The 25,716-nt window shown below is 33.4% G+C and overlaps 2 protein-coding genes across 2 annotated transcripts; one reads left to right on the plus strand and one right to left on the minus strand.

The window, feature by feature from the left end:
• Positions 1-450: 450 nt before the first annotated feature.
• LOC110023520 (ER membrane protein complex subunit 4) lies at positions 451-14,711 on the minus strand. The gene is made up of 6 exons (XM_020723022.1): positions 14,490-14,711; positions 14,340-14,396; positions 6,794-6,947; positions 4,886-4,983; positions 4,718-4,783; positions 451-657 (listed from the first exon to the last, which is right to left on the minus strand). The coding sequence occupies exons 1-6, from the start codon at positions 14,619-14,621 to the stop codon at positions 619-621; spliced, it is 546 nt and encodes a 181-aa protein (XP_020578681.1). The 5' UTR covers positions 14,622-14,711; the 3' UTR covers positions 451-618.
• A 1,103-nt stretch (positions 14,712-15,814) lies between these two features.
• LOC110017813 (ubiquitin carboxyl-terminal hydrolase 22) lies at positions 15,815-20,758 on the plus strand. The gene is made up of 3 exons (XM_020714925.1): positions 15,815-16,240; positions 19,801-19,916; positions 19,987-20,758. The coding sequence occupies exons 1-3, from the start codon at positions 15,903-15,905 to the stop codon at positions 20,730-20,732; spliced, it is 1,200 nt and encodes a 399-aa protein (XP_020570584.1). The 5' UTR covers positions 15,815-15,902; the 3' UTR covers positions 20,733-20,758.
• Positions 20,759-25,716: the final 4,958 nt, after the last annotated feature.

Here is a 25,716-nt window from a genome sequence, read left to right on the forward strand (position 1 = left end):
AACAAGTTCTGATAATGTTTAGAGCATTTGCGCACATACCACTCGATTCCCATGAATTTACATATGTAAGACCTGAATTTTTCATTTTACATTTATACCATACAAAAATATTTCATATTACATAAAAAATACCACCACCATTTTAACTTTTATAAAGTGAAATACACCTTTTTTTATGCAGAGGCTAGCTTAGGTGATATATGTAAATAAATAGGAATTGAATGGGTATGTAGGCAAAACTTCCAAGAATTTATGGATTTAAAGGTGCAAGTAAATGAAACAGATGCAATCTACCAACAATATGTAATCATATACTAAACAAACCAATCAACCTCTTTTAATTCTTATTAATCCACCAAAATAATAAAAGAAGGCCAGTCTCAATTTTTTTTATTTTATTTTGTTTTATATTTAATGTTAATATATTTGGAGAATGTAGAAATACTCATCTAAACATAGCAAGCATTAAATCATCTGGCACATTAATCACTTACTCTTATGTTTCTCAAAATGATGGATCCAATTTTGAACCATCACAGGTGGGTCCGAATATAGTAAATTATAAATATTTTAAATTAATAATAATTTAACAATGCAAATTGTAGAAGAAGCAGGGCGTCAATTGAAAAGAAGGCCACCACCAGAATACTCAGCCTCCTACATTTGTATAAAGTTCATGAATTAGCTGTGGATAAAAAGTAGCAATGTTGACATATATAACTTGCTGAAAACAATATAAAATAAGAATGATATAAAAGTAGCAATCTTAATCAATCTTCCTTGTTGAGGCATTTGCATACATAACATCCATTTCATATGTATTTACATATCTACTTTGCTTCTTTACATTTATATCACTCATATCTTTCATATCACACCTCTATCTTTCACCAAAATCTTTCATATATATATATATGTATATGAAAGTTTGATTGAAACATGAAGTGTGCGAGCTAAGGGAGATCGATTCGAGAAATTTCAAAAATAAATTTTAATGTTTATATTGTTATTAGAACAAATGATATAATTATTTAAATTAATGTTATTAAATTTTATTCAATTAAAAAGAATGAAAGAAGGCATATAAATCTTTAGGATTTGAAGGCAATGAATTTTAAAAGTAAAGGGAGGTGATTGCTTTAACCATATAATTCATACATAGTTAAATTATTGTTGATTATTAAATATTAATTCAGGAAATTTATGAATTTTAATTAGTGCTAGTTGAAGAATAAGAAAAGAGGAACCCAATGGAAGAATAAGAAAATTGCATAATGAAAATAAGAAAAGAGGAACCCAATGGAAAGAAAAAGGCTTTCAGGCTTCAGACGAGTAATTATTTTGTTGTCTAAATTAAAGTTTGCTTAATGAAAAATTGCATTATAGCTTCTTATACCTGATTAAATAATCTAAACATATTGTGGATGAAAGAATTACTGGAAAGAATGAATTGGAAATTGAAAATATTGATTTCAATGATCTTAAATCACAGTAATTAAGATAAACAAAATGTAATGACTTGAGCAATACAAAATTACCCTGAGATGATATTGACAGAAGATGCAATGTACCTGTACACGATGAAAAAAATTATAAAGGTGTAACTTGAGGTGCTAAATTTTTTAAGGTGCCTACGGGAATAATTTTGAGAAACATTCGGGTATGACGGTAATCTTGATATAACTCTTAAGTATGTTAGAATTGGTAAATATTTAAACTGAAACAAGGACTAAATTTAAAATGAAAGCTTACAATTTTATAAAATAACGGACTTCATTTTTTTTATCATTCATATATAGCCTTTACATATAAATTCAATACATATTAAGATTATAATACTAAGTTGTGAAAACTTAATGTTGAATTTAATTGTTTGTTTCAGAAAAAATAGTAGGTTGATATGTCTGATAAAAGAGATTTATTTTACAGGATGACTATTATTGATAGGCATTATAATTATAATTTTTTTGTATCGTTTTATTTTCAGTAGTGATCCACTATTATATGCTGGTTTGAGATGTCTACAGATTTTGTTGTTATTTTTGGATGTGTCAATTTTTGTATGGTATACTTTATGGATACTTAGTAGTTCTTTTATATTTTGATAGTCTGAAAATATGTGAAAAGTAAATTAAATGTTATTACCATCGAACTACATTTCCTGACTTCGTTAATTCTCAACTATCAGGTCAGGTAGTGACTTTGGATCCCTCTAATTTGTTCACATGCTCACTCTCATCAATACTCTTCCTCTTGTGTATATTTTTACGCTTATGAGTGAGTTGATTATCAATTTCCACTCGCCTAGCCCGCTCTACCAACACTGAGTAATCATCAATCCAACGGTTGTCTGATCAAATCATTCAATCCAAACAAAAATCTATAATACTTCTCTTCTGCAGTAGCTATCACTAGTGGAGCATAACATGACAGTGTAGTGAACTCTATTTCATACTACATGACTGTCTTCTCTCATTGCACCAACTTAATGAATTTGTCATGCATCTAACTTCGAGCGGATAGGTGGACAAACCACTCTCTAAAAAGCTCCTCAAAATCCTCCCATTTATCATCAGATTGGGTACATCCCCAAGTCTATCTTGACGTTGCCAACGACACCACCTTTATGCTTCTCTATCCAAAACAAATGTAACTAATGATACTCTCTTTTTATCAGGCACGAAATGCTATCTAATATCTTCCCAATTCACATCAATCAATTCTTCACTTCAATTGAATCTTCAGCTCCTTTAAACAAAGGTGGAAGTAGATCTTGAAATGTGTTCAAGTACTTATCCACAACAATAGACTCAACCCCACTAGTCTGCAGTATAGACTCATGAATTAGCAAAGTCATGGTTATCATCATTTGGGTCAAGACATTCATACTTACATTTCCTGTCGAACTTCCCTCTTTTATAATCTCGAGTGTCAGGAGCAGACGCGAGCAGCAACAACCAAAAGAATTTGTGCAACAACTAGCCAACATCACTGCATTAGGCAAGCCTTGAGCTGCGGGATCAAGCAAAGGAATCAGAAGCAGATCTGGGTGGCAGCACTTAGAAGAAATAGCGCGACATTCGTATGACTGGAATAAATGGAAGCAGGCATGATCGAGTGAAGGAGTCTGAAGCAGATTCGTGCAACACCATTTGGGGAGAATTGTACGATATCCAAAGAACTGAAATAAGTAGCTGCATTAGAAGCTGGACAGTGTGCGATTTGGGGCTACAGAAGACCGCTTCGAATAATTTTGACTGTGAACATGAAACCACAGTGGGTAAGGCTCCGACGGAGGGCTGCATCTAACAAAACCAATGTTTTCTGGGCAGAAGGCAATTCAGGAGTAATGATGGGAATATGACAAATGGAAAAGAGCAAGGGAGTTTATAAGAGACTGATTTTGACACTGCAGAGTATTCAAGAGGGAAACAAGATGGTGTTTCATGGAAATCAAAGTTTGAGCAACACCTGGATCCATCAGAGGTGACAACTATATTGGAGTGACCATTACCTAAAACTTTGAAAGGGTTGAGAGGATTTCTAGAACTTACAGTATACTGCCGAACTTTTTGGAAGGGTCGTAATTCAATTATATGCTTGTTGATGGAGAAACTGAAAAATGATAAATTTTAGTAGGGGAAAGCGTCGATCCAAATATTTGAGAATTTAAAGAAGGTAATGAAGAATGTACCAGTTTTGACATGACCTAATTTCAACCAACCTCTCATTATAGAGATAGATGTTTCGGGCTATGGATTAGGTGCAGTTCTCATGCAGTATCGACGATTCATCACTTATTTCAATCAAACATTGACAACGAGAGCCGAACTCAAGTCAGTTTATGAGTGAGAGTCACGTGATTTGATCCAACACTAGTTTCTTTTTTTTCCACCTTAAGGTGTCATTTTGGGAGGGGAGTAATGCTAGACTTGCGCCTAAGGGAAATTTAGTCTTTTATTATTTATTGTTTGGTATAAATAGAGCTTATTGTGCTTAGGGTTAAGTCATATTATAAGATTATTGTCTTGAATCTTTAGGTTATAGTTTTGGGAGAGATCGCGAAACCTCTAGAATTGTCGATTCTTATCATTTACGAATTCGAGTTGTGTTGTTTTGTATTTATTGAAATAAAGTATTTTGTTTGTCCAAACTTATGTGGAAAACTCTTCTTTTTCATATCACATAACTCAAAGAATCCTTTCATTTTGGAACTCTAACATCACGTTAAAAGAATAGCCCCACACATCCAATTCAAATCAACCAAAAAGGAAAAAAAAAATCTAGATACGTAATAAAGTAATTAGTGCATTTACATACATACCGCCCAATTCTTATGTATTTACATGTTTAACGTCTAAATTTTAATTTTTATATTTATAACACTCAAATCTTTCATCTCACTTTTAAAAAATACCACCATTTTAACTTTAAAAGTGAAATACACCTCTTCAAGCATAGATAAGGGGGCATGTATGTAAAAATTGAGTGTTATGTATGCAAGTCTTCCTACTTCCATTTGGCATGTAATAAGATGAACCAATGGTAAAGCTAAAAACACATCAAGTATGAAATATCCCAAAAACAGATGCTACCGCCATATGGACTGCATAGCATGATAAGATGTACAATATATACAAAGTTGGAATTTCATTAAATATGATTTAAAGTCAATAATAGAAGAACTATTTGTGATATAATGAAAATTAAATCATACCGGGGCTGGAGCTAGAGATGAAACCCAATCTGAAGGATGAGTGGGCAGAAGGCCTAAAGTGTTCAACTGTCAAAAGATAGCCGGAAGCAAATGAAATTCATTTCATTTTTAAATACTAGATTGCATAAGTATGGAATAATAAATTATTAAGCACCGACTACAACTCACTTTCCATACACCCAAACCCAGTCCAGCTAGATTGAGTGCAATAAAGAGTAACTTGGGGGCTATAGTATCTACCCTTGAGTCCTTGTAAGGTTCAAAAACTGCAACAAAAACAAGAAAACAATCCATTAAGCAACAGACTTAGCTGAAAAAAAACAAGAAAATTCTCTTCTAGGCATAGGAAATGCAACAGCCAGTAACGAGAAACAGAGGCAAGAACAACAGAACAACAAAGAAGAACGAGAACATGCTTGTAAGGCCTTACCTTGAGATGTTTAATGCACCAAATAAAAAGCTTAAAGAAACCAACATTAGTAGAAACTAATGAGAGATGCAAGCAAAAGATCATTTTCACGACAGTGCGGACTCGGAAAAAAATCTGCTCCTCTGGTTTGGGAATAAACCAATGAGAGTTTTTTTCCAAGATGCAAATTAAGCAAAAATGATAAAACCTATAGATTTGTTCCCTCTTGTAAGGACTCCATACTCTGTGTATAAAGGTTTCCCGCAGGTGTAGGCTCCCATAGTTAATTAAAGCAAAAATGATAAAAGCATTATGTATAATTTTTTTCCCTCATGTAAGGACTGTACTCTGGGTTTAAAGGTTTCCCGCATGTGTAGGCTCCCATAGATAATTACCTCTCTGTAGAAAGGTGGTAGCTGCAGGAAAGTTTTACATCAACTAAAACTTAAAAAGGAGTTTGTAACATATTAGATGTTTCACGCATAACCAGAGTAGCTTGAATATTTATGATACTAGTCATGTTAGTTCGATATATTTGGTTGTAGATAGTAGAAATACTATGGTTTGTTTAATAAGAACGAGCCTCTTTAATCAAAAGTTTTCTTAAATATCTCACTCAAGATGTAATTAATAATGAGAGATTACATCCATGAAAAATTAGTACCCAAAATCTTTTAAATCCTAAAAATAAAACATAGATCAAATCATGGAGGCAGGCGGAGTTAGAGGAACTTTGGGGTTAATAGTAAAAGCATAATGGTTGTGTGAATCGAGATCGGTGAATTGAGGAGTGAGCTGGCATGAAGAGATCCAGAAATGAAAAAGGTTGAGAAGGTGAAATGATGAAGTGGATAGAGGAGAGCTGATTGAGTTGTTGACAGCAAGTGAGGATTCATGCTAAGTTGGTCAAGGATTGGTAATGAGCAGCAGAGGAAGATCAAGGCACAAGTAAATAAGGGTTAAAAATTACAATGGTGGATAAGGCATGGAAACTACAATGGATGAAGGTCGTTCACTAGTAAAGCCATTATAAAATTATCCTCAACGCCCTGAAAACATAGAGAAGCAGATTTGTTGGCCAGAACTAATCAGGGATTGTTGTTCCAGTCCAAACCTATAAATAAGACACCGTAATTGTGGCACCTCAGAGCTTGATCTTGAAGTTGGGGCATAAGGAGCTACAACAAGAAATTGCTTAGGTGGCAGAACACTATCAGGAACGTTCAAAATGCTCATGTGCGGAAAATATTGTTTTAATTCACATTAATGCCTGTATTGTGCTGAAGTTTATGAGAAAATAATATAACCAACAAGTAATGAACAAAGAAAAAAAAATAGAATTGTTAAACAGACATTTTCATTACCACAATTAACTAATCCAATTAAACAGCTCTTAGCTTTGAATGTTTTCTACAAAAACTATGTTCCAAATATTGTGATTATTCATCGGATGTGCATGTCAGTAAATTTGGATAATGATAACAGCATCATGAAGGCCTGGAACATGCAGTTAAGGTCCAACAGCTGCTGGCATTTTGATCATACAAAATACAAATAACGCTAAAAAAAACTGGTTTAGAGTTGACTTAAGTTTAATAAGCCTGCCCGGCAATAAATGCGAATTGAATTATGTTCTTTCTACACGAGTAGGAGAAAAAAAATCTTACCCTTTCCAACACCTTGAAGTGCGCTTAGTGGCTGCCAAAGAGCGGAGAATGTGATTCCAATACTAAACAAATGAACCGTGCTTCCAGCCATCCACATCATGAAGCCCATCATCATTAGATTCTTGAAAGGAGCTTGAGCCACCTCCCAGGCTTTCTGCTCGTAGAAAATAAGGCAAAATAAAGCAGTTCCAATCAATGAAGCATTTCGAATAAAAGAGTAGACATTGTATAGGATGTAAATATAAAGGAATCATTGGAATATTTTTTACTTTACATGGAGCAAAGTACATTTATGTTACACATAAATAAGAAAATGTGCAGCAGTTATAAAATATAAATTCAGTAAAAATTAAAAAACAAATAAATTCAATAAACATCAAATAAGGATATGCAAACAATAATCAATCCTAATGAAAAGGCACAATCAATGAGATTGACAAGCAATACTACTTCCATGCCTCCTAATAGACCTGAACCTAAAAATATTGCAAGAATAGCGTACATGACTCAAGTAAATCTATTAAAAGGAAGGATAATAAATAAATCAAAATATTCTATGTCCTTACTAAAGGGTCCAAGAATGGCACTTTTAAATGGTACCTTCTAATTGACTTCTAAAAAATATGAATGTCCAACAGCAATTGACCCAAGAAAATTTTATTATTTTTCATTCAGTTTATTGAATGCGTATATGTTTGAATTGTTTAATATCCGATTATTGACACTGGTAATCAGGGCTAAATAAAATTTATTGTAATAAAATCCATGAAGATAGAATAGACCTTCCAATTATTCCTCAAAACAAATACTTCATAAGCAACATACATCAAATTCAAAGTGAATTCAACCACCAAAAAAACAAAAAGAACTTTGATGTTATTGATTTTTCATAAAGATATTGAATATTTACGATAAAATGATTTGCATGGGATAGCATAATTATGAAACTTTATCCAATGCACCTTGCAACTTGTATTTTTTGTACAATAATTCCAAAACTCAATAATTGTAAGTAATAAGTGAAAAATATTCATTAATAGAATTTACATTCTTTCACTTGGTCAAAAGAAATTTCAAATATAAAATATGATTGCAGTTTTGCTTATATTGTTATTTCCATTTCCAGCTTATAGCAAACACGTTAACATGAAGTTATGATTGACCTCCATACTTGCTCCGCAACTACATACAGCTAAATACGATGCAAGGACGAATAATGGATGCAAGATCGTATAAGATAAGTTCTAGACACTTTGATCTTAATCCAGACCACTAAAACACAGCTTAATTTACAATGCAAACTACATTGATGTATCCAAAGCAATGGAATTACTGAAAAAAGCTCCATGCTATCAATTCGACTCAGCACGACAAAAGCAATGCCACGCATTGAAAATGATAGAGAGGGCAAATTTAGATCGAAACACGCCAACTAGAACCAATTCATTCAAACTTTGCCTGTTCTACAAAGTGGACTTCATCAATGCTCTTGATTTGACAATATTGCCTAATAAGGCTTTCTGATGCTTTGCGCAAGAAAAAGGCAAACAATTTACTTAAAAAGTGTGCTCCCATAGCTCGTTTGCAAAAGAGCCTGTGTTCATGCATCCGGAGTGCAGAAAAAATTTCATAGAGGATCCCATGCATCAACAAAATTGTTGCACGATGAAGACGGCAAACTATGGATGTAATGTCATACAAATTAGACTTGAAATGCCTCGTTCTCAATTGAAATACTCAGCTCATCAACTGCACCAACACATGTGATAGATCAAAAATACTTCGAATGAACACTCACATTACATAGGTCACTACACACAAAATGCATGAGAAACATGAACTTTCTGGAGTAAATTCATATAATTATTTTGCTCTCTTTAGTTTATTTTCATTTATTTTTTTATTATCAACAAAATCAAAATAAAAAATAGAATTCAAAATTGTAATTAAATTCCAAATTCCATCTAATCCCCACAAAGCCACTTCCTCATACACATCCATTAGAATCACGTGTGAGCTTTTTTAGTCCGTCCTTATCAAATTTGAAAAAAAAAAAAAAAGAAACCAAAACAAAACAAAACAAATTGAAAATCCTCAAGCCAAACTCTTCTTATTTGCTCCTATTTGCTCAATCCTCATCTCCCAACTCGCTTGCACGTTGCATGCAGTTTTTCAACTTTGCACAAGCAGCTGCACCCTCTCCCTACCCTCTTCTCAAACCTCGTCACTGACAGAATCTCTGCCACACGCAACCCTTTCTCCAATCTCTCCCCCACCCCCTTACGTGAGACACAGCTTGCATGCCTGCCCCACTCGCTTATTGTCCACCTCCCCCACCAAACTTCTTATTTCCTATCACTTCTGCCTACTAAAAATTGCCCTCAATCACAATGGCATGTAACTTTTTCCGTGCTCTTTCCCTTTTTTTATTTAAGTAGCTTTCCAACCCAATCCTCTTCTCCAGTTACTGTCAACGAACCAAGCTGAAACAACCAACCTACCTAGTCAACATTCTCACCCTTCCACCCGATTATTGGTCTACTCTAGCATCCACCTTAATTTTCTACTTTCAATCAACCTTCTACCACTCACCGACAACCTTTGATCCCAACCTATTCTTATTGACATCATCACCACATTTCAAGCACTCAACATATTGCTCTTCATCAATTATGGCCTTTTTATACAGCTTCATCACTAACATCACCTTCTCCAATGATGTCTTTCGCCAACTGCATTTCATCCATTCCACCTACATCAAATCTCCATTCATTGTTGCCAATCAAAAACCTAGCCGCTAACATGCTTCTCCAAACAACTTCGATAGCAACCACTCAAAAAATCAGGGCTAAACTCCATCGATGTTGTCACCTTCCAATGTCATTGATCATCTTACCACCCATTTATATCCTCTATATAATTCTCTCATTCTGTCCATCTCTATCTCTAATTTTGCATTAAAAGGGAGATTTTTTTTTGTGTTTAAATCTTGTTCAAAAGTTTGTCACCTCACCATCAACAAAGTTATCTCAAGAAATCAAGACATAATAAAAAGAATAGTAACAAAAACTTAAGCATTCGTCCGGGTTGTTCCAACACAAAAGAAAATTTTAAAACATACACATGCACATTGTTTCAACATGGTGAGAAAATCCTATTTCACATATTTTCTTGTGCAGACTATGAGAGCCTTTTTAAGCAATGTGTATTTGAAGACCCTCACCGCAATACCTCACAGCACTGATCATATACAATTTTTAAGCCTAATGCGAAGGCCAAACATTCCCCATAAATACCCCCGCGATGGAGAGACTCAAAGATGTAACCAAAATTTGGACTAATCGAACTGCAAAATCACATAATGCAGAGGATATGAACAAAAATACGATAAAATGGAGAATACAATGCAAATACATAAAACATACACTTAAAATGTCTAAAAAAAATTAAAAAAATAAAATTAAACGCATGATGGAACAGTAAAAACATGATAGCCAAATACACCAAAAACATGCAATTATATCATGTAAGTGTGCAAAGTTCATGCAAAAATATTAATCTTCTTATTATACTTTGTTTGAATTTTGTCTGAAAAGTGATGCCTAGATAAATATAAAATAAACTTAAAATAACTCACTCAAAAAATTGTGTTATTATTTGCAAACTCTTTTTTTCAAAGTTAAACATTAGTAACCCAACTAACTATAGGGCAATAATTAATGTAAAATACAACCCCAATCGTTTGGAAACAAACGTGCAAAGTTGATAAGATTCAAACGACAAAGTTCAATAACTTAAATACCCTAATAATAGACACATTGATAACAAATTTCAACAGGTGGATATCATATCATCAAAATGCTCCCAAATCCTTTGCAAGTCACATTAGGACCTAATTTATATATATATATATATATATATATATATATCTATCTGTGTGTGTGTGTGTGTATGCCGCCGGTCATGACTTGTTGGTAGAGCAGTCATTTTGAAGTTCGTAAGTCCCCTCAGGTCACCCGTTCGAATTCCCCTCTGGCCAATTTGTTAGTAGTAAGGGCGGTCCTCAAATAGTTAGACACATGAGAGTGCCTAGGGGCTTTTGTGTGTGTGTGTGTGGCGTGTGTGTGTGTGTGTGTGTGTGTGTGTGTGTGTGTGAGTGAGCGCCACGTACCCCGGCCTGTTGGTTGGCATCCATGGTATAATACCCCTCAAGTCATAGTTAGCCTTAAGGAGGTGGTACTCGAATTGTTAGACACAATAGGGGTGGTTGGAGGCTCGTATAACAACCTTTGATTCTTAATATGAGAGCATTCATCCACCCATTATCCAAACCAAATTATAAAGTTGATAAAGTTAAAATTAATCTACGCTCACAAAAAAATGATGTATAAAAAACGTCCATAATCATTCTCACACCAATAAGAAAACAATATATGTCCTCTTACTGTATGATTTTGTTGTTAAATGATATCACAAAAAGAACGGTTACAACCATTGTCCTATGACATCTGGCTCACTACAAAAATAGCATACATTAAATTACAATCATGGCCAAAGCCTATATGTTCCTTAAAGGCTTTATTCTCTTAAGTTATGAATCATGGGGTGCACTTGATAGAACATGGATTTTTTTCTTAATAAAGATCGATTTAAAATTAATCTCTTAAACAAGCATTCAACCCATATCTGAGGTCCTCTTAGACAACATAACGCATGACTGCTCACAAGAATCAACCGATAATTTTAAATTTTTTACTTCCTCTAACTAAATAGATAGATCAAAATTCACGATAGCATAAGACAGAACAATAGGATATCAACAGGATTTATTATCGTTCCCTCCATCATTTGCTCTAAGCTAATTGCAGTTAATTTTTTTTAATCTAACATCAAAATTGGATACTATTATATGTTTAATACTTAGAGCTTAACTACTCCCTTTAATAAAAAATTCTCTAACCACTGAAAGGGGTAATTAACCATAGAGGTTTATAGTTGTCAGAAGCATGAAAATCATGATGTTCTCATAAAAGGAGAGAAAATCTTCGAATAATGTCTTAGCTAAAAAACTAATTTCCCTTCTCTGGAGAGTCAGACAAATTTTTGGAGCTCATGATTTTCAATAATAAAGTACCAACAAAAATTAATAAGAGAAAGATCCATCCTAAATTTAAAAATTGATCCATTCTAATATTAGGTACAATCTATCTTGCTGCAATGGCAATGAATATAAACAAAAAATTTAGCTGATGTTGTGGCAAAATTAATTGTTATCACAAATTTTGTTTATTACAAAAAGTTTGAGAATAGATATTTATAAAATGGAAAATTACAAGAAAAAAATCATGTGATTGTTGATGATAAACATTGGAGGTTTAGGGAAGTCAATTAGTACAACAATGTTGTTCTACTTATTAGTGGGGAAACTAGGTGCCAACAAAAAGTTGTATCGAATATCGATGGCAGGCAAAGATTTGATTTCACCCTTTTGTAAGCATTAGAAGACAATTGTCGTAGGTTGAGAGATAATTGTTAGACAATTTGGTTATCCATCTTACAGAAAGGGAAATCAACAAGATAAGAAAATTCCCGACGTATGTCAGTGGCTAAAGAGCATTGCAAATAACTCTTTGCTATGCATTGGCTGTTGGTTGAGGAGAAAAATCAAAGGCCATATGAATTTAGTAATTTGACTAGTTCATTCTCCTTACAAGAAATGCGATCGAGCTTAGATATTGATAGTTGACAAACATCAGATGTTGCTCTTTGGTAAATGTTAGGCAGTGTTTGATAAGGAACATTGGAAGTCAGGTGGCACTCAGACATAATAATTTGATTGTTCTCAAGTTAGAATGAGAGATCAGCAATCAAGAAGGCTTACATCATACATTAGTGGCTAACAAACATCAAACATCACTTTTTGTTGTGTGTCAAGTGTTCATCAAAAGGAAACATCAAATATCAAGCAACATTGGGTTGGCTAACTTAACCATTCACCTTTTAGGAGAAAAAATTAAATGATCCAGAAATTTTTCATCAAACATAGGTAATTGAATATCACACTTATTATTCATCAAACATAGGTAATTTTTCATCAAGCAACATTGGGTTGACAAACATAGGTATGTGTCATAGCGATGGTCGACTAGAAACGTCGCAGGCCAAGCGATCTGTAGTTCAACTCGAATATTATTTTATAAAATGGGATAATGGATGAAAGGGAAGGCTTGCATCATATGTTTGTAGTTGGTCAATGTTAAGAAGTCAACACTAATCGACAAATCATATGTGATAGTGGCAATGGAGGCTTTGCATAGGTTGATGACTAATATAGTGTTAGAAATAGTGAGATTTAGTGTTGGTCAATGGCTAGCATCTAACAGTGGTGACTGTGGGCATTAGTGTTGGTTGATTATTAACATTTGGCAATGTGATGACAGGCATGAGTACTATGGGCATTAGAGTTGGTTGATTTTTAACATTTGGCAATGTGATGAAAGGCGCCAATATTGGCCAATGACCACTATTATATTGCTATATGATAAGCATCATCATTGATGGATGGTTAACATTAGCAGTAGTGAAAATAAACATCATTGTTAACAAGCAGTGATTTGAAATTCTCAAAGTTCCCAAATTTTATGCACCCAAAAGAGTTTTAATAAGAAAAAAAACACTAGCTATCTAGAAATTTCTAATGGATTATCTTGTGATTTCTACCAAGAACTAGGAAACTCATAAAACTGTCTAAATTGAGTCCCCTAGATTTTTATGGTTTTTAGATAGCTTATCGTCTTAATAAGCTCAAAGTTGAACTATCTTGGGCTCATCCTATTTGTCTTTTCAAGAAGCTAATTTTATCTATAAATAATGAAATTCATAGGATAATTTCCCCTCAAAATAGCCTTAAGATGTTTTCAATCTTGCATTCAAGTGCCTAACTAAGTCCATCTGGACTTAGATAAAAATCTTTTTTGTGCCCTTGGGATAAAAATTCTTTTTTCTGTGCCCTTCGGTAAGAGTCGCAAAGCATATTGTATTTATAATAAACTTGCTGAAAAAGAACTTCAGACAATCTCCAAATCAATTGCTGAAGCTTATGGTCCAAATATTATGAAGTTTTTAAATATGCAATTTTGCATCAAAATCATCATTTGACCATATGAATTTTGTAGAGACGTCAAAGATCACTATAATTTAATTTAATGTGATAATCAAGCTTGTAACCCCCCTACCATGGGTTCTTCTAAATACCTTCATCGCTTAACATATAGATAACATCTCCAGTCAATCACCCAACCAATAAGGTTCAGAATTTCGCAATTCAGCCAAAAAGAAGATTATCACTCAAAACAAGAACAGTCAGCCTCCCTATACAGAAAAACCAACAATACTTCAGAAAGTTCAACAAAAGATCAAATTTCAATGCAGAAACCAGCATATATTTGAAAAGCTCAACATCCCTTCCATAACAACGACAACAAAGTTCGATCAACCCACAAATCAATAAAATAAATATCGATCGCCAAAACCCTAAATCCAGTACCTGAGATTTCCATGCTGCCTCAGCGTCCTTCTTCTGGCGGGCCACCGTCGAATCATCCTGCAGAGGCAAGAAAATTCATAGATGCATCAAAAAAAAATTCGCCGAGATAAATAGATAAACAGATAGAGAGATCTTTGGAGATAGATGTACCACATCATGAAGAGATATGTTGTAACCGAGGGGATCTGGGATGCCAGAAGAAGAAGAGGACGAGGAAGCTAACGCAGAGCTTTCGGCGAATTCCACCGCCCATCGCCGAGCTAAACCTTTGCCCTTCTCCATCCCGTCTCGCCGGCGCTCAGAACAGAACCAGAGGTGCCCCCTCTCTCGCTAATTCGTGGTACTTTTTGGTGGCGGTATCGATTGGTTTGGTTGTGATCAATTATTTATTCGAAGATTTACACATATATCACTCACTTTTTATATATTTACATATCTAACACTCTCAACTTCACTTCTGACATAAAAATGTGTGAATGTCTCTAGTCTTGAGCCATCGTGGGCTTGAGCCTGAACTTGACTAATTTTATGGAGTTCAAACCAGCTTATTTATCATGAAAGATAGAAAATAATATTAATTTAAAATAATACTACCATAAAATGACAAATAATGAATAATTGAAAGAGAAATAATAACAAATAATGAAATATAAAATATAAAATATTATTTTTAAAATATTTTTTATGTCTTATGGATAAAATTTTCAAATTTTATATTTTATGAGTATATTTTATATTAATATTTTCTTAAAATAAGCTGAGCTCAAGAGTTGAGTCAGAGCTAGCTTGAGCTGGACTTGTTAACTCATCGAACTTAGTTCACGAGCATTTATCGAGCTGAGCTCAAGCGGGCTCACGAGTCGGCTTGACTTACTTACACTCCTATATGTATGAAAAGATTTATTTCACCTAAAAAAAGAAAAAAAAAAAACTAAAATAGTGATATTTTTAGGGTGTTTGGTTTTATCTAAACTAAGTGGCATAAATGTAAATGCTATATATATGTAGGTATGTATATGAATGGTGGAGCTTCTCTTCTCCTCCTCGTCCCCTGACCGATTCTGGGAACAAATAACCTCCCCATCTTTACCGCCACCGATCTCCGATCGCAGATCGCCGATCGCCGATCGCCGGTCTTTATGGCTTCAAGGAAAAATCCCAGATTTGCAAATCCAAAACCGTGCACCCATCTCTCCTCCTACCGACAACAACATGGCCTCTCCGGCTACCAATCCTTACGAAAGAGCCTTCGCTCGTCACCCAGCGGCCGCACAGTTCTCAGCGATCTCCTGTCCACAAACCCTACCTGCACTTCTTGCCATAACACCTCCATCGGCCGTCTTTATTTCTGCTTGATCTGTTCCTCCATCTCATGCCGTACCCACGCTGCTTCCCACTCCATCTCCTCCCCCGGCCACGATATCTCCGTCGACATCGAGCGCGCCGAGCTCTTCTGTCTCCCCTGCGCCAGTCTCCGATCCCGTTTCCGACACTGCCGTTGTAGCGGCGGCCGCCAAGATCCTTAATCATCCCCCTCTCCGCCACCGGAGGCGATTGCCGCTGATGATGCTTTTGCAGCCGCCGGCAGAGGTATCCAGCTGTCGGGGGATAAGGAGCACGTTGCTGCATCCATGGGGGTTGAGGGGTTTGAACAATTTGGGGAATACTTGCTTCATGAACTCTGTATTACAGGCTTTGTTGCACACACCGCCATTGAGGAATTACTTCTTGGGCGATCATCATAAACAGGAGGTTTGCCGTCAGAGGAAGAGGAGGAGAGCGAGTTCAGCGGTGGCGGGGGTGGGAGAAGGTCCGTGCCTGGCTTGCATTGTGGAGGGTGTGTACTTGGAGGTGTTTTCAGGCGACCGGAAGCCATATAGCCCGGCGAGGTTTCTTTACAGGTTAGATGTTGATTGATTTGGGATGTGTATAGAATGCTGTTGGGATTGTGTTTCTTGCAAAATTATAAATGTGGAATTTTGAAAATAAGGTTGTTTGGAATTGTAAATAGATGATTGATTCTATTTTTTTTTTTTTTTAGTGAGGTTAAAGTTTTGATTTTGTTCATTCCTACAACACAAATTATAGAGTTTTCAAAACAATTGTAAGGTGCTAACTTCTATTAAGAAATTGGATGTGATATAGAGGGACTTGGTAACCATGTTTCTACTGAAGGCCAAAAAAAAGGGGATAATCACATACAGAACACCCGAAACATTGATATTTACAAATTAACCACCTAGGTGATTTTTTTGAACTAAACCGATGTATTTACGCTTGCCACAATCAAACAATTGAAAATTTGATAAAAACGAAAAATATGAGTCTGGCTTTACCATGAAATTTGATATTTGAGTGAGAATTTGAAAAATGGATCAAAGGGGTGGTTGATTTAAGATAACAAGTTTCGGGTGGACTGTATGTAATTGCCCCAAAAAATTAAAAAAAGAAAGGTCTAAATATTCTGCCCCACAATGTAATTAAGATGGTCTCTTTAGCAGTTAGATTTATTTTAAGATGAGTGCATGCTTCTTCTTATTAATTAATCATGTATTATACTCATCTCAAAAGAAATTTGATGGCTACAAAGTTATGCATGATCAAATTTAAACCAAGACATCTTGACTCAATTTTTTTCCTCTTCTAAATGTGCGAGTAGTTTTATAATAATTTATTGTGTTTTTTACCTACGTACCAGTCAATTGTTATGTATTTATGTATTTAACACCTATACATGCATATTTACATGCATGTCACTCAAATCCTTAACACCACATACAAGATACCATCATCACCTTCCTTTTAGAAGTGAAATACACCTTTCATGCACAGATTTATGACACCAAACCAAGGTGTTATAAATATGTTATAAATATAAATATCAAACTTTGGTGTTAGATATGTAAATGCATAATAAATGTGTGGTATCTATATAAATTTACCTAATTTTTTTTGGTGATGTGATGTGATGTGGACTCGGAGTTGCCCTTCAATGATCTTATTTGCATGCTCCTTCACCGCTCATAGAGTTTGTTTTAGCTCTTTAATCCATGAACTTAATTCCACCTAGTCCACGTTTAGCACAATTGAGGCTAAGGGGCAAGCATCTTGACAACTAGAGAGCTCATCGCGCCACAAATAAGAGAAAAGTGTCTTACTTGTTCTATATTTGTTATTTTGAATCTCTTAGTTGAATGGCATATTTTGGAATTTTAAAATGGTGGCCCTAAATGTGCTTTGTAGTGATCAAACATCCATTTTTTTGTGCGGCGTTTTCATACATACCTAAACGTTGCCTTCTACATTTATACCATCCCAATCTTTCATACACATCAATAGTATTACTATTTTAACTTTAAAAAATATGGTGAGGTCTCATGCTCGAAACTCATCGACCCCCCAAAGAAAAGAAACTTTTTAAAAAATGAAATAAACATTTTCATGCATAGATAAGGTGACAGATGTAAAAAAAAAGTAGTAATTTACATGTTAGATATATAAATATATAAGAAGCGAGTCCTATGTATTTAAATCATCCTTGTTTGTTTTTATGTTGAGCAAATTTAATCTCAAATGTAAGAAGATAGTAGTTAGCGTGTTCAAACTTTTATCTCCATGATGGGAGCTAAGGCCTCCAATCATGGGGCCAAAGACACAACTTCACTTTTACTTCGACATTTGAAAAAATATTTGCTTACACTTAAATTGTTGCATGGGTTAATTGCTCATTAACAATATTTGGGAGCGAACAAAACCCTCTCCCTCTCTTCTTCAATTTTTCATTGCCCTTTAGTTTTCTATGCCTGCTTTGAATTGAAAACTCGAGCTATAGGCGGTCACCTAGTTGTTGTTCTGAGGTTTATGTTAGTTATTTTTCCTTCACATGGCAATTATCAAGGAAAAAATTAGAAGTGATTTGGTTGTATGGCAGATATAATGTCATAAAAGTGCATATGAAAAGAACATTTTCGCAAAATAGCTTATTGTATCAAATCAAAGTAAAAAAGGAAAGTTTTTTGGAGGCAGCTGTGAATATTTAATTCACAGGTAGCACTTTTTTTTTTTTTTGAGAAATTTACATACAAACCACACAATTCTTATATATTTATGTATCTAACCCCCAAAGTTTGATATTTACACTCATAACGCCTTGATTTCATAAATCTACGCAGGAAAATGTTTATTTCACTTTTAAGGAGAAAGTGATGGTGACATTGTGATTTTATGTTAAGGATTTGAGTGGTATGCATGCAACTAGGAATGTTTAGATGTTAGATATCTGAATACATAGGAATTGTGTGGTATGTATGTGAATGTCCCTTTTTTTTGTAATGTTTATTTCTTGCAAATTATTCTTGTATTGGTGAAGTACTTGGAAATCATCTACAAAGGCAAATGCTCTTGAGAGATTTCAAGTTTTGATTCTGATTCTTTCCCTAATGTGAAGAGGCTGATGGTTGAAGGATCATCCAAGTTTTAAGTGAGAAGAAAGAGAGAAAAAGAAGAAGGCTGGAAGAAATTTAAAGGGGCATTTACATACATAGCAGTCAATTCCTATGTATTAATAGATCTCACACCTAAACTTTCATATTTACATGCAGCACTCAAATGTTTAATATCACATCAAAAATAGCACTATTATCACTTTTTAATAGTGAATTACACTTTCTCATGCATGGGCTTAAAGCATCAAAGTGCTATGTACGTGCTGCTTATGTAATTTCCCAAATTTAAATATGTTAACATTTTTATGCATAGATAACATGTCATATATGTGGAAATTGAACTTTAGGTGCTAGATATGTAAATACTCGGAAATTGAGTGGTATGTATGTATCAATAGCAGAATGTTTGTTTTTGTTTCTCCTCTTAGCAAGGAAAGAAATACAGGAGGCTGAAGTTGTTGTCTATTGAAAATTAAATTATGTGAGCAGTCCATACTAGAATAGCATAAGAAGTTGATAAGTAAATATTCTAAAGCAATTTCTCAACTTCCTTTTGCATAATCTGCACTATCAGATTAATTTGACATTATTTTAGTTGATGGTGCACCCTAATCTTTGAATTTCAATATCATCTATATTGATCCTAAGAGAACACCAGCATATGTCTGACTAAGGGGGTGTTTAGTAGTGGCTATTAACAGGATTTATCGCTGGATTTACGAAATATAGCCTAAGATAAAATTTTTGGATTTAAGGTCCAAATATCTTGAACCTGGATTTAATAAATTCAATGAGGGGATGGATTTAATAAATCCGGGTTTACTAAATCCTACTAACACTAAATATTGCCTGCAGCCAAACATCACTTGAGAAAAATTCTGAGATTTATATAAACTTGCCCTGCAGACATTATCAGTTTGTTGATTAGGAATCTATAACGTCTTATACCTCACAAGAATTACTACAAGTTTTCTGCTTGATATTCATGCGCATGAAACAAACTGCCTCTGTTGCAGCTGGTGGAAGAATTCATCTAATCTGTCTGGTTATGAGCAGCAGGATGCCCATGAGTTCTTCATCTCCATACTAGACAAGATACATGACAAGGAGCTATCTGGCCTCAACAGTAAAGGTAATTGGCACTCTCAATCTTCTTCTTCTTCTTAATTACATGGTTTATTACTCCATTTTTGCTTCCACAGGCGCTGTTGATTGCCACTGCATTGCCCACAGTGTATTTTCTGGAATCCTGAGATCTGATATCACCTGCACTGTGTGTGGCTTTACATCCACCACCTACGATCCCTGCGTCGACATTTCCGTCGACCTGGAGGCCGACTATAACACGGATAAATCTGCAGGCCCAGCCGATAGAACTGCTAGAATATCGACTCTCACGGGGAGTCTCGACCTCTTCACAAGGCCTGAGAAGCTCGGCTCTGATCAGAAACTATACTGTCAGAACTGCCGAGTGAAGCAAGACTCGGTGAAGCAAATGTCGGTCCGAAGGCTGCCACTGGTTCTATGCTTCCATGTCAAGCGATTTGCGCACTCGGCGATCCGGAGGACGTCGAAGAAGCTGGATCAGTACATGCAATTCCCATTCTCTCTCGACATGACGCCGTACCTGTCATCATCGATCATAAGGAATAGGTTTGGGAACAGGATCTTTGCGTTGGAGGGAGATGAATCGGATTTGCCGGGGGAGATATCGTCTGAGTTTGAGGTTTTTGCTGTGGTTACTCATAGTGGGGGATTAGATTCAGGGCATTATGTGACTTATCTGAGGTTAAGGAACCAGTGGTACAAGTGTGATGATGCTTGGATCACAGAGGTGAGGGAGGAGGTGGTGAGGGCTTTGCAGTGTTATATGATATATTATGTGCAGAAGGTTCTGTATCATAGGAATGGAGAAGAGAGGGTTATTCCTAGCACAGGATGCTTTTGAAAGGTTGACAAAGTTCTCATATGCAACTTATTGTAGCATTTTTTTGGTGGGGAATATGTTAGTGTCAAATAATTGTGTTGAAGATGAAGATTTAGGGTTTGTTTGAGGAGAAAATATGTCTGGACCTGCAGACAATAGCGTGAATCGAATCACGTTGTGCGTCTGGCGACACGCCTAGTTTCCTGCAATGTTTTCTCCACATATGTTTCTTGTTACTTTTCAAAAATTTTTATGGTGAGAAGTAACTTTTAATTTTTTTTGGTAATGAGGGTTTATTTGCTGGAATTTTCTCATTATTTTGCTTAGTTGATCGCTATTACACCCACGATTTAGAAAGCCGGATCAAAACGGTTGTTTCAACTGGTTTGACCTTGCACCTTTCGGTGGCGGGCTAAAAGTCGCCCCTGCATTGGACCAGTTGGAACTGGCCGAAACCGGCAGTCCAACTTTAAAGCTGGTGAACCGGTCACGGTTCGAATGGACTGCTTTTATATATATATATATATATATATATATTGGAATCCATGAATATTTATATTACAAAATTATAATTACCAAAGATTTAAAATTTCATGGCTACAAAGCCTAACAGCCAAGTCTTTATTTTATAGAGATATACATAATTTTTAAAGGCAAAAATACGGATGTGGGATTAAGAGTAGTTAGCCATAACATACTATTACATTATATACACTAGAATAAATTATATGCATCGGATTCTATGCACGGGTAAGTTGGATTTTTAGGAATATTTACATGCATGCCACTCAGATCTTATTTATCTACATATCTTACATCTAAACTTATATTTTTTTTTTATTAATATATACTTCAAATAATTTTTAAAAATGAAAATTAACATTTGTTTAATACATATAAAAAATTAATTTAAATAAATATTATTATTTAATTATTTAATTATTTTGAGTGAAACAAGCCAAACACAAATGAAACTCATTTATAAAGGGAGCTCAAAAATATTTCTATTATTAATTTATTATATTTTTATTGTATTATTTAGGTCATATATATATATTATTTTTATCACAATAATTCTTAAGTTAATTATGTAAATAGTTGCCATTGCCCAAAAATAGACTTAGGGGCTGTCGAAGATGACTATTAATTTAATTTAATTTTATTTTATTTTTAATTTTCGTTTTATTTTATTAATATTTTTATTTATAATGAAATATGTTCGATGCGTTATTTTAGAGTAATTTATTCTTAAAAATATTCAAAAAGAATTTCTTAGACATTTGAGTAATTTTTAAAAATTATTTTCTTAAAATAAAATACATTAAATAAATAACTTATGAAAATAAAAGCAAAAACTGGCAGAAAATAAATAATAAAGTGTTTCCAAATAGGTCCTTAATTTACGTACATGCCACCCAATTTATATTTATTTACATTATAGTTCAAAAAGTTAAAAATGCAATTAAAAGCTTCAATAAAAATTTTAATGCCCGATTTTATTTTATTTTTTGTTTTTTTTTTAATTTTAGGTTTTTATAAAATTAAAATCTTATCTAAATTTGCTAAATTTTCATCCAAATAGTGAAATTCACTTTAATTTCATTTCGGCCAAAGATGTTATATCATTTCGAATTTTTATTTAATTTAAACAAAATAAGAAAATTGCATTTAAAAAATACATTAACGAAAAGGAAAATTTATATGCATGCCACTTATTTTCAATGTATTTACATTTCCAACCTCTAAACTTTAATTTTTACATATATGTCGCCTTACATATGCATAAAAATGTGTATTTCATTCTTTAAAAGTTCAAAATACTAATAATTTTATGTGATATGTAAAATTTGGGTGTATCAATGTAAGAAATAAAATTTCCCGCTATGTGGGGTCCATGAATCCTTTTTCTCCATTACGTCCTAATAAGTGTCATATTTTCATTTAATTCTAATAGATTAAGATCATTTTTTATGCCCATGTGATTTTAGGTCTACCTCTGTCTTACTTAACATAAGTGGAATATAAAACATTTATTCTCCTAACAAGACCATCAGATGGTCGACGTTTAATGTGATCAAGCTATCTGGGACGACAATCTGTAATCTTGTCTGCCACTGGAGCTATGACAACCCTATCACGGATATATTTATTTCTCATTTTGTCTCTTAGTGTCAAGTCATTTGTCCACCTAAGCATTCTCGTCTCAACAACACTTAATTTTGTTTTATTCTTCATTTTTAAAGGCCAACATTCTACTCCATAGAGCATTACAGGCTTCACCACCTTCTTATAAAATTTTCCTTCAGTCAAAATGGTGCTTTTCCATCACATAATAGGCTCAATGCATTCCTTCACTTCAACTAACCAAATTGAATTCTACTAATAACATTCCCATCTATATCACCGCCACTTCGAACAGTAGACCCAAGATATCTTAAACGTTCACACATTTTAATGATATGATCATCATAAATTACAGCTCTGTCACAAGAACTACTACTACTAAAATTATATTTCATGTATTCAGTTTTAGATCTACTCAAACGAAGGCCTTTAGACTTCAATGTAAACCTCCATAATTCAAAATTTTCCTAAATTGTTTCTTTAGACTTGTCCACAAGAATGATATCATCATGGAAAAGCATACATCGAGGTGCATCATCATGTAAATGTCCAATAAACATCCATAACTATAACAAAAAGATATGGGCTTAAAGTCGATCCCTAATGTAATCCAATTGAAATATGAAATACTTGCTCAATCCTCCTTCTGTTCGAACACAAGTAACAATTCTAGTATACATATCTTTAATAGCTTAAATATAACTCATATCAACAAATCTCTTCTCTAAAACTCTCAAAAAGTCTTCTCTTGGAACCTTCTCGTAAGCTTTTTCTAAATTAATAAAAATCGTTTGTAAATCATTCTTATTATGTCTGTACTTCTCCATCAAACCTCTTAATAAATGCATAGTTTCCATAGTAGGCATGTCTGACATAAATCTAACCTGATCATGAGAAATATTTTTATCATCTCTTAACATATGTTCAATTACCCTTTCCAATATTTTAAAGTATCACACATCAACTTTATTCTTCTAGAAATTGTACACTCTTGTGCATCCCCGTTAGTCTTAAAATAGAAGCCAAAATACTCTTCCTCTACTTGTCATACATCTTTTTAGTTTTAAAAATAATATTAAAGAGTTTTTTCACTTCAACTGGAATATCTTCAGGATCTACCGTTTTTGCACCTTTGGTTTTCTTTAAATCCTCTTCAACTTCATTTTTACTAATGCGATGGTAAAAATAATATGTATTATTATTATTATTAATGATATTAGGATCACTAAGGTCGATCGTATTTTCTAAAACTATATTGAAAAGTTTATCAAAATAACTCACTCACTCATATTGAATATATTTCTCTAAGAAAATTATTTCTAGATTTTCATCTTTAATACATCTTAAATTTAATTTTTAATTTTTTTCTCTTTGTTTGGCTAATTTATATTTATATTTTTCACATTCTTTAGTATATATTTTATTATAAAGAACACTAAAACAATTTTGTTAGCATTAGAATATGTTCTATTAGATTCCTTACAGGTGGATTATCTTAATTATATTTGTTCGTAGTTCCCTAAACTTTTACATTTAAACCAATTTTTATAACACATTTTTTTAAATTTAATTTTTTTCTTGCACATTATTATTCCATCACCAACTATTTTTATTTATACAAGTATTTTCTTTTGATTCTCCAAATACTTCTTTTGTCACTTGTTTAATAGTATTCATTATTCTATTTGATATAGAATTCCCTTCTTCATGAATGTCTCAAATCTTTAAATCTTGAAGTTCACTCATAACAATAATTTTATTTGTGTTTTTCAAGTGCCCCCATTTAATTATATAATAATGTTTCTATGTTTTATTCATCTTACAACTCTTCATCTTAAAATCCAGAATTAATAATTGATGTTCAGTACTAAAATTTTTACTTGAAATGAACTTACAATCTTTACACTCTCAAATATCTCTTTTCTTATAAGTAAATAATTAATTTATATTTTATTAGATCTATTCTTATGAATAAAAATATGTTCATTTTTTTCTTAAAAAAGTATTAGCAATAACAAAAAATATACACTAATGCAAAATATAGTTCTACCTTCCTCATTAATCACTCAAAAACCGTAGCCCCATAAATTATCCTAAAATCTATCACAACACCAATATGTCCATTTAGATCTCCTCCAATAAAAATTGTTTCTTCAAAAGATATCATTTGTAATAATTCTTCTAGGTATTCTAAAATTTTTCTTTTAAACCTACATCTAAACCTACTTGAGAATCATAAGCACTCATAACATTCAAAATCTTAGTTAGTATCAACAACAATCTTTAGGGTTGTAATTCTATCTCAAATTCTAAAATTGACTTTCAAACTCATATCTATAATTTCTCCTGCACCATTTCCAGCATGACTCATACCTGAATACTTAAACTTTAAAACATAAACTATCAATCTCCTTACTCTTATCTCAAACCAATTTAGTTTCTTAAATACATAATATATCCATCTTCAAATGAATCATAATATTAACTAATTTCATTCAGTTACCAGTAAAATTATGTAAATGCTCTAAATAAAAAATTCCAACAACTTCAAATGCATAGAAAAAATGTCATCTATGAAAAATTTAAACTATATAGATAATGTATGTAAACACATAGTAATTGAGTGTTATTGATTTAAATGTAAAACTTCCTTATTTTTTAGCACAAAACTTGGCTAATCATACAAGAAGTGTAAAGTGGAGTTGATGATATCATAAATAAATTGAAGGTAATTATTCACACTGCGTTGAAATAAACAAAATGTAAAGCTAACGGCATATGTGCTACCATTTTTGTTTTTTTTAATAATTTACATTCACGTCACGCAATTTTTATGTATTTAACAAATAATATATATATATCTATATATATATATATATAT

This window comes from Phalaenopsis equestris, unplaced genomic scaffold (genome assembly GCF_001263595.1).
Source record: "Phalaenopsis equestris unplaced genomic scaffold, ASM126359v1 Scaffold000002, whole genome shotgun sequence".
Taxonomy (NCBI): domain Eukaryota; kingdom Viridiplantae; phylum Streptophyta; class Magnoliopsida; order Asparagales; family Orchidaceae; genus Phalaenopsis; species Phalaenopsis equestris.

What these genes read in the sequence shown, in the direction of transcription:
- LOC110023520 (XM_020723022.1), bottom strand. Translation starts at nt 14,621, where the DNA reads ATGGAGAAGGGCAAAGGTTTAGCTCGGCGATGGGCGGTGGAATTCGCC. An exon ending in ACTTCAAGGTGTTGGAAAGG is followed by an intron (nt 4,984 to 6,793) that starts GTAAGATTTTTT and finishes TTTTTGTTGCAG; the next exon opens with TTTTTGAACCTTACAAGGAC. An exon ending in TGGGTTTGGGTGTATGGAAA is followed by an intron (nt 4,784 to 4,885) that starts GTGAGTTGTAGT and finishes ATCTTTTGACAG; the next exon opens with TTGAACACTTTAGGCCTTCT.
- LOC110017813 (XM_020714925.1), top strand. Translation starts at nt 15,903, where the DNA reads ATGATGCTTTTGCAGCCGCCGGCAGAGGTATCCAGCTGTCGGGGGATA. An exon ending in CCGGCGAGGTTTCTTTACAG is followed by an intron (nt 16,241 to 19,800) that starts GTTAGATGTTGA and finishes CCTCTGTTGCAG; the next exon opens with CTGGTGGAAGAATTCATCTA. An exon ending in ATCTGGCCTCAACAGTAAAG is followed by an intron (nt 19,917 to 19,986) that starts GTAATTGGCACT and finishes TTGCTTCCACAG; the next exon opens with GCGCTGTTGATTGCCACTGC.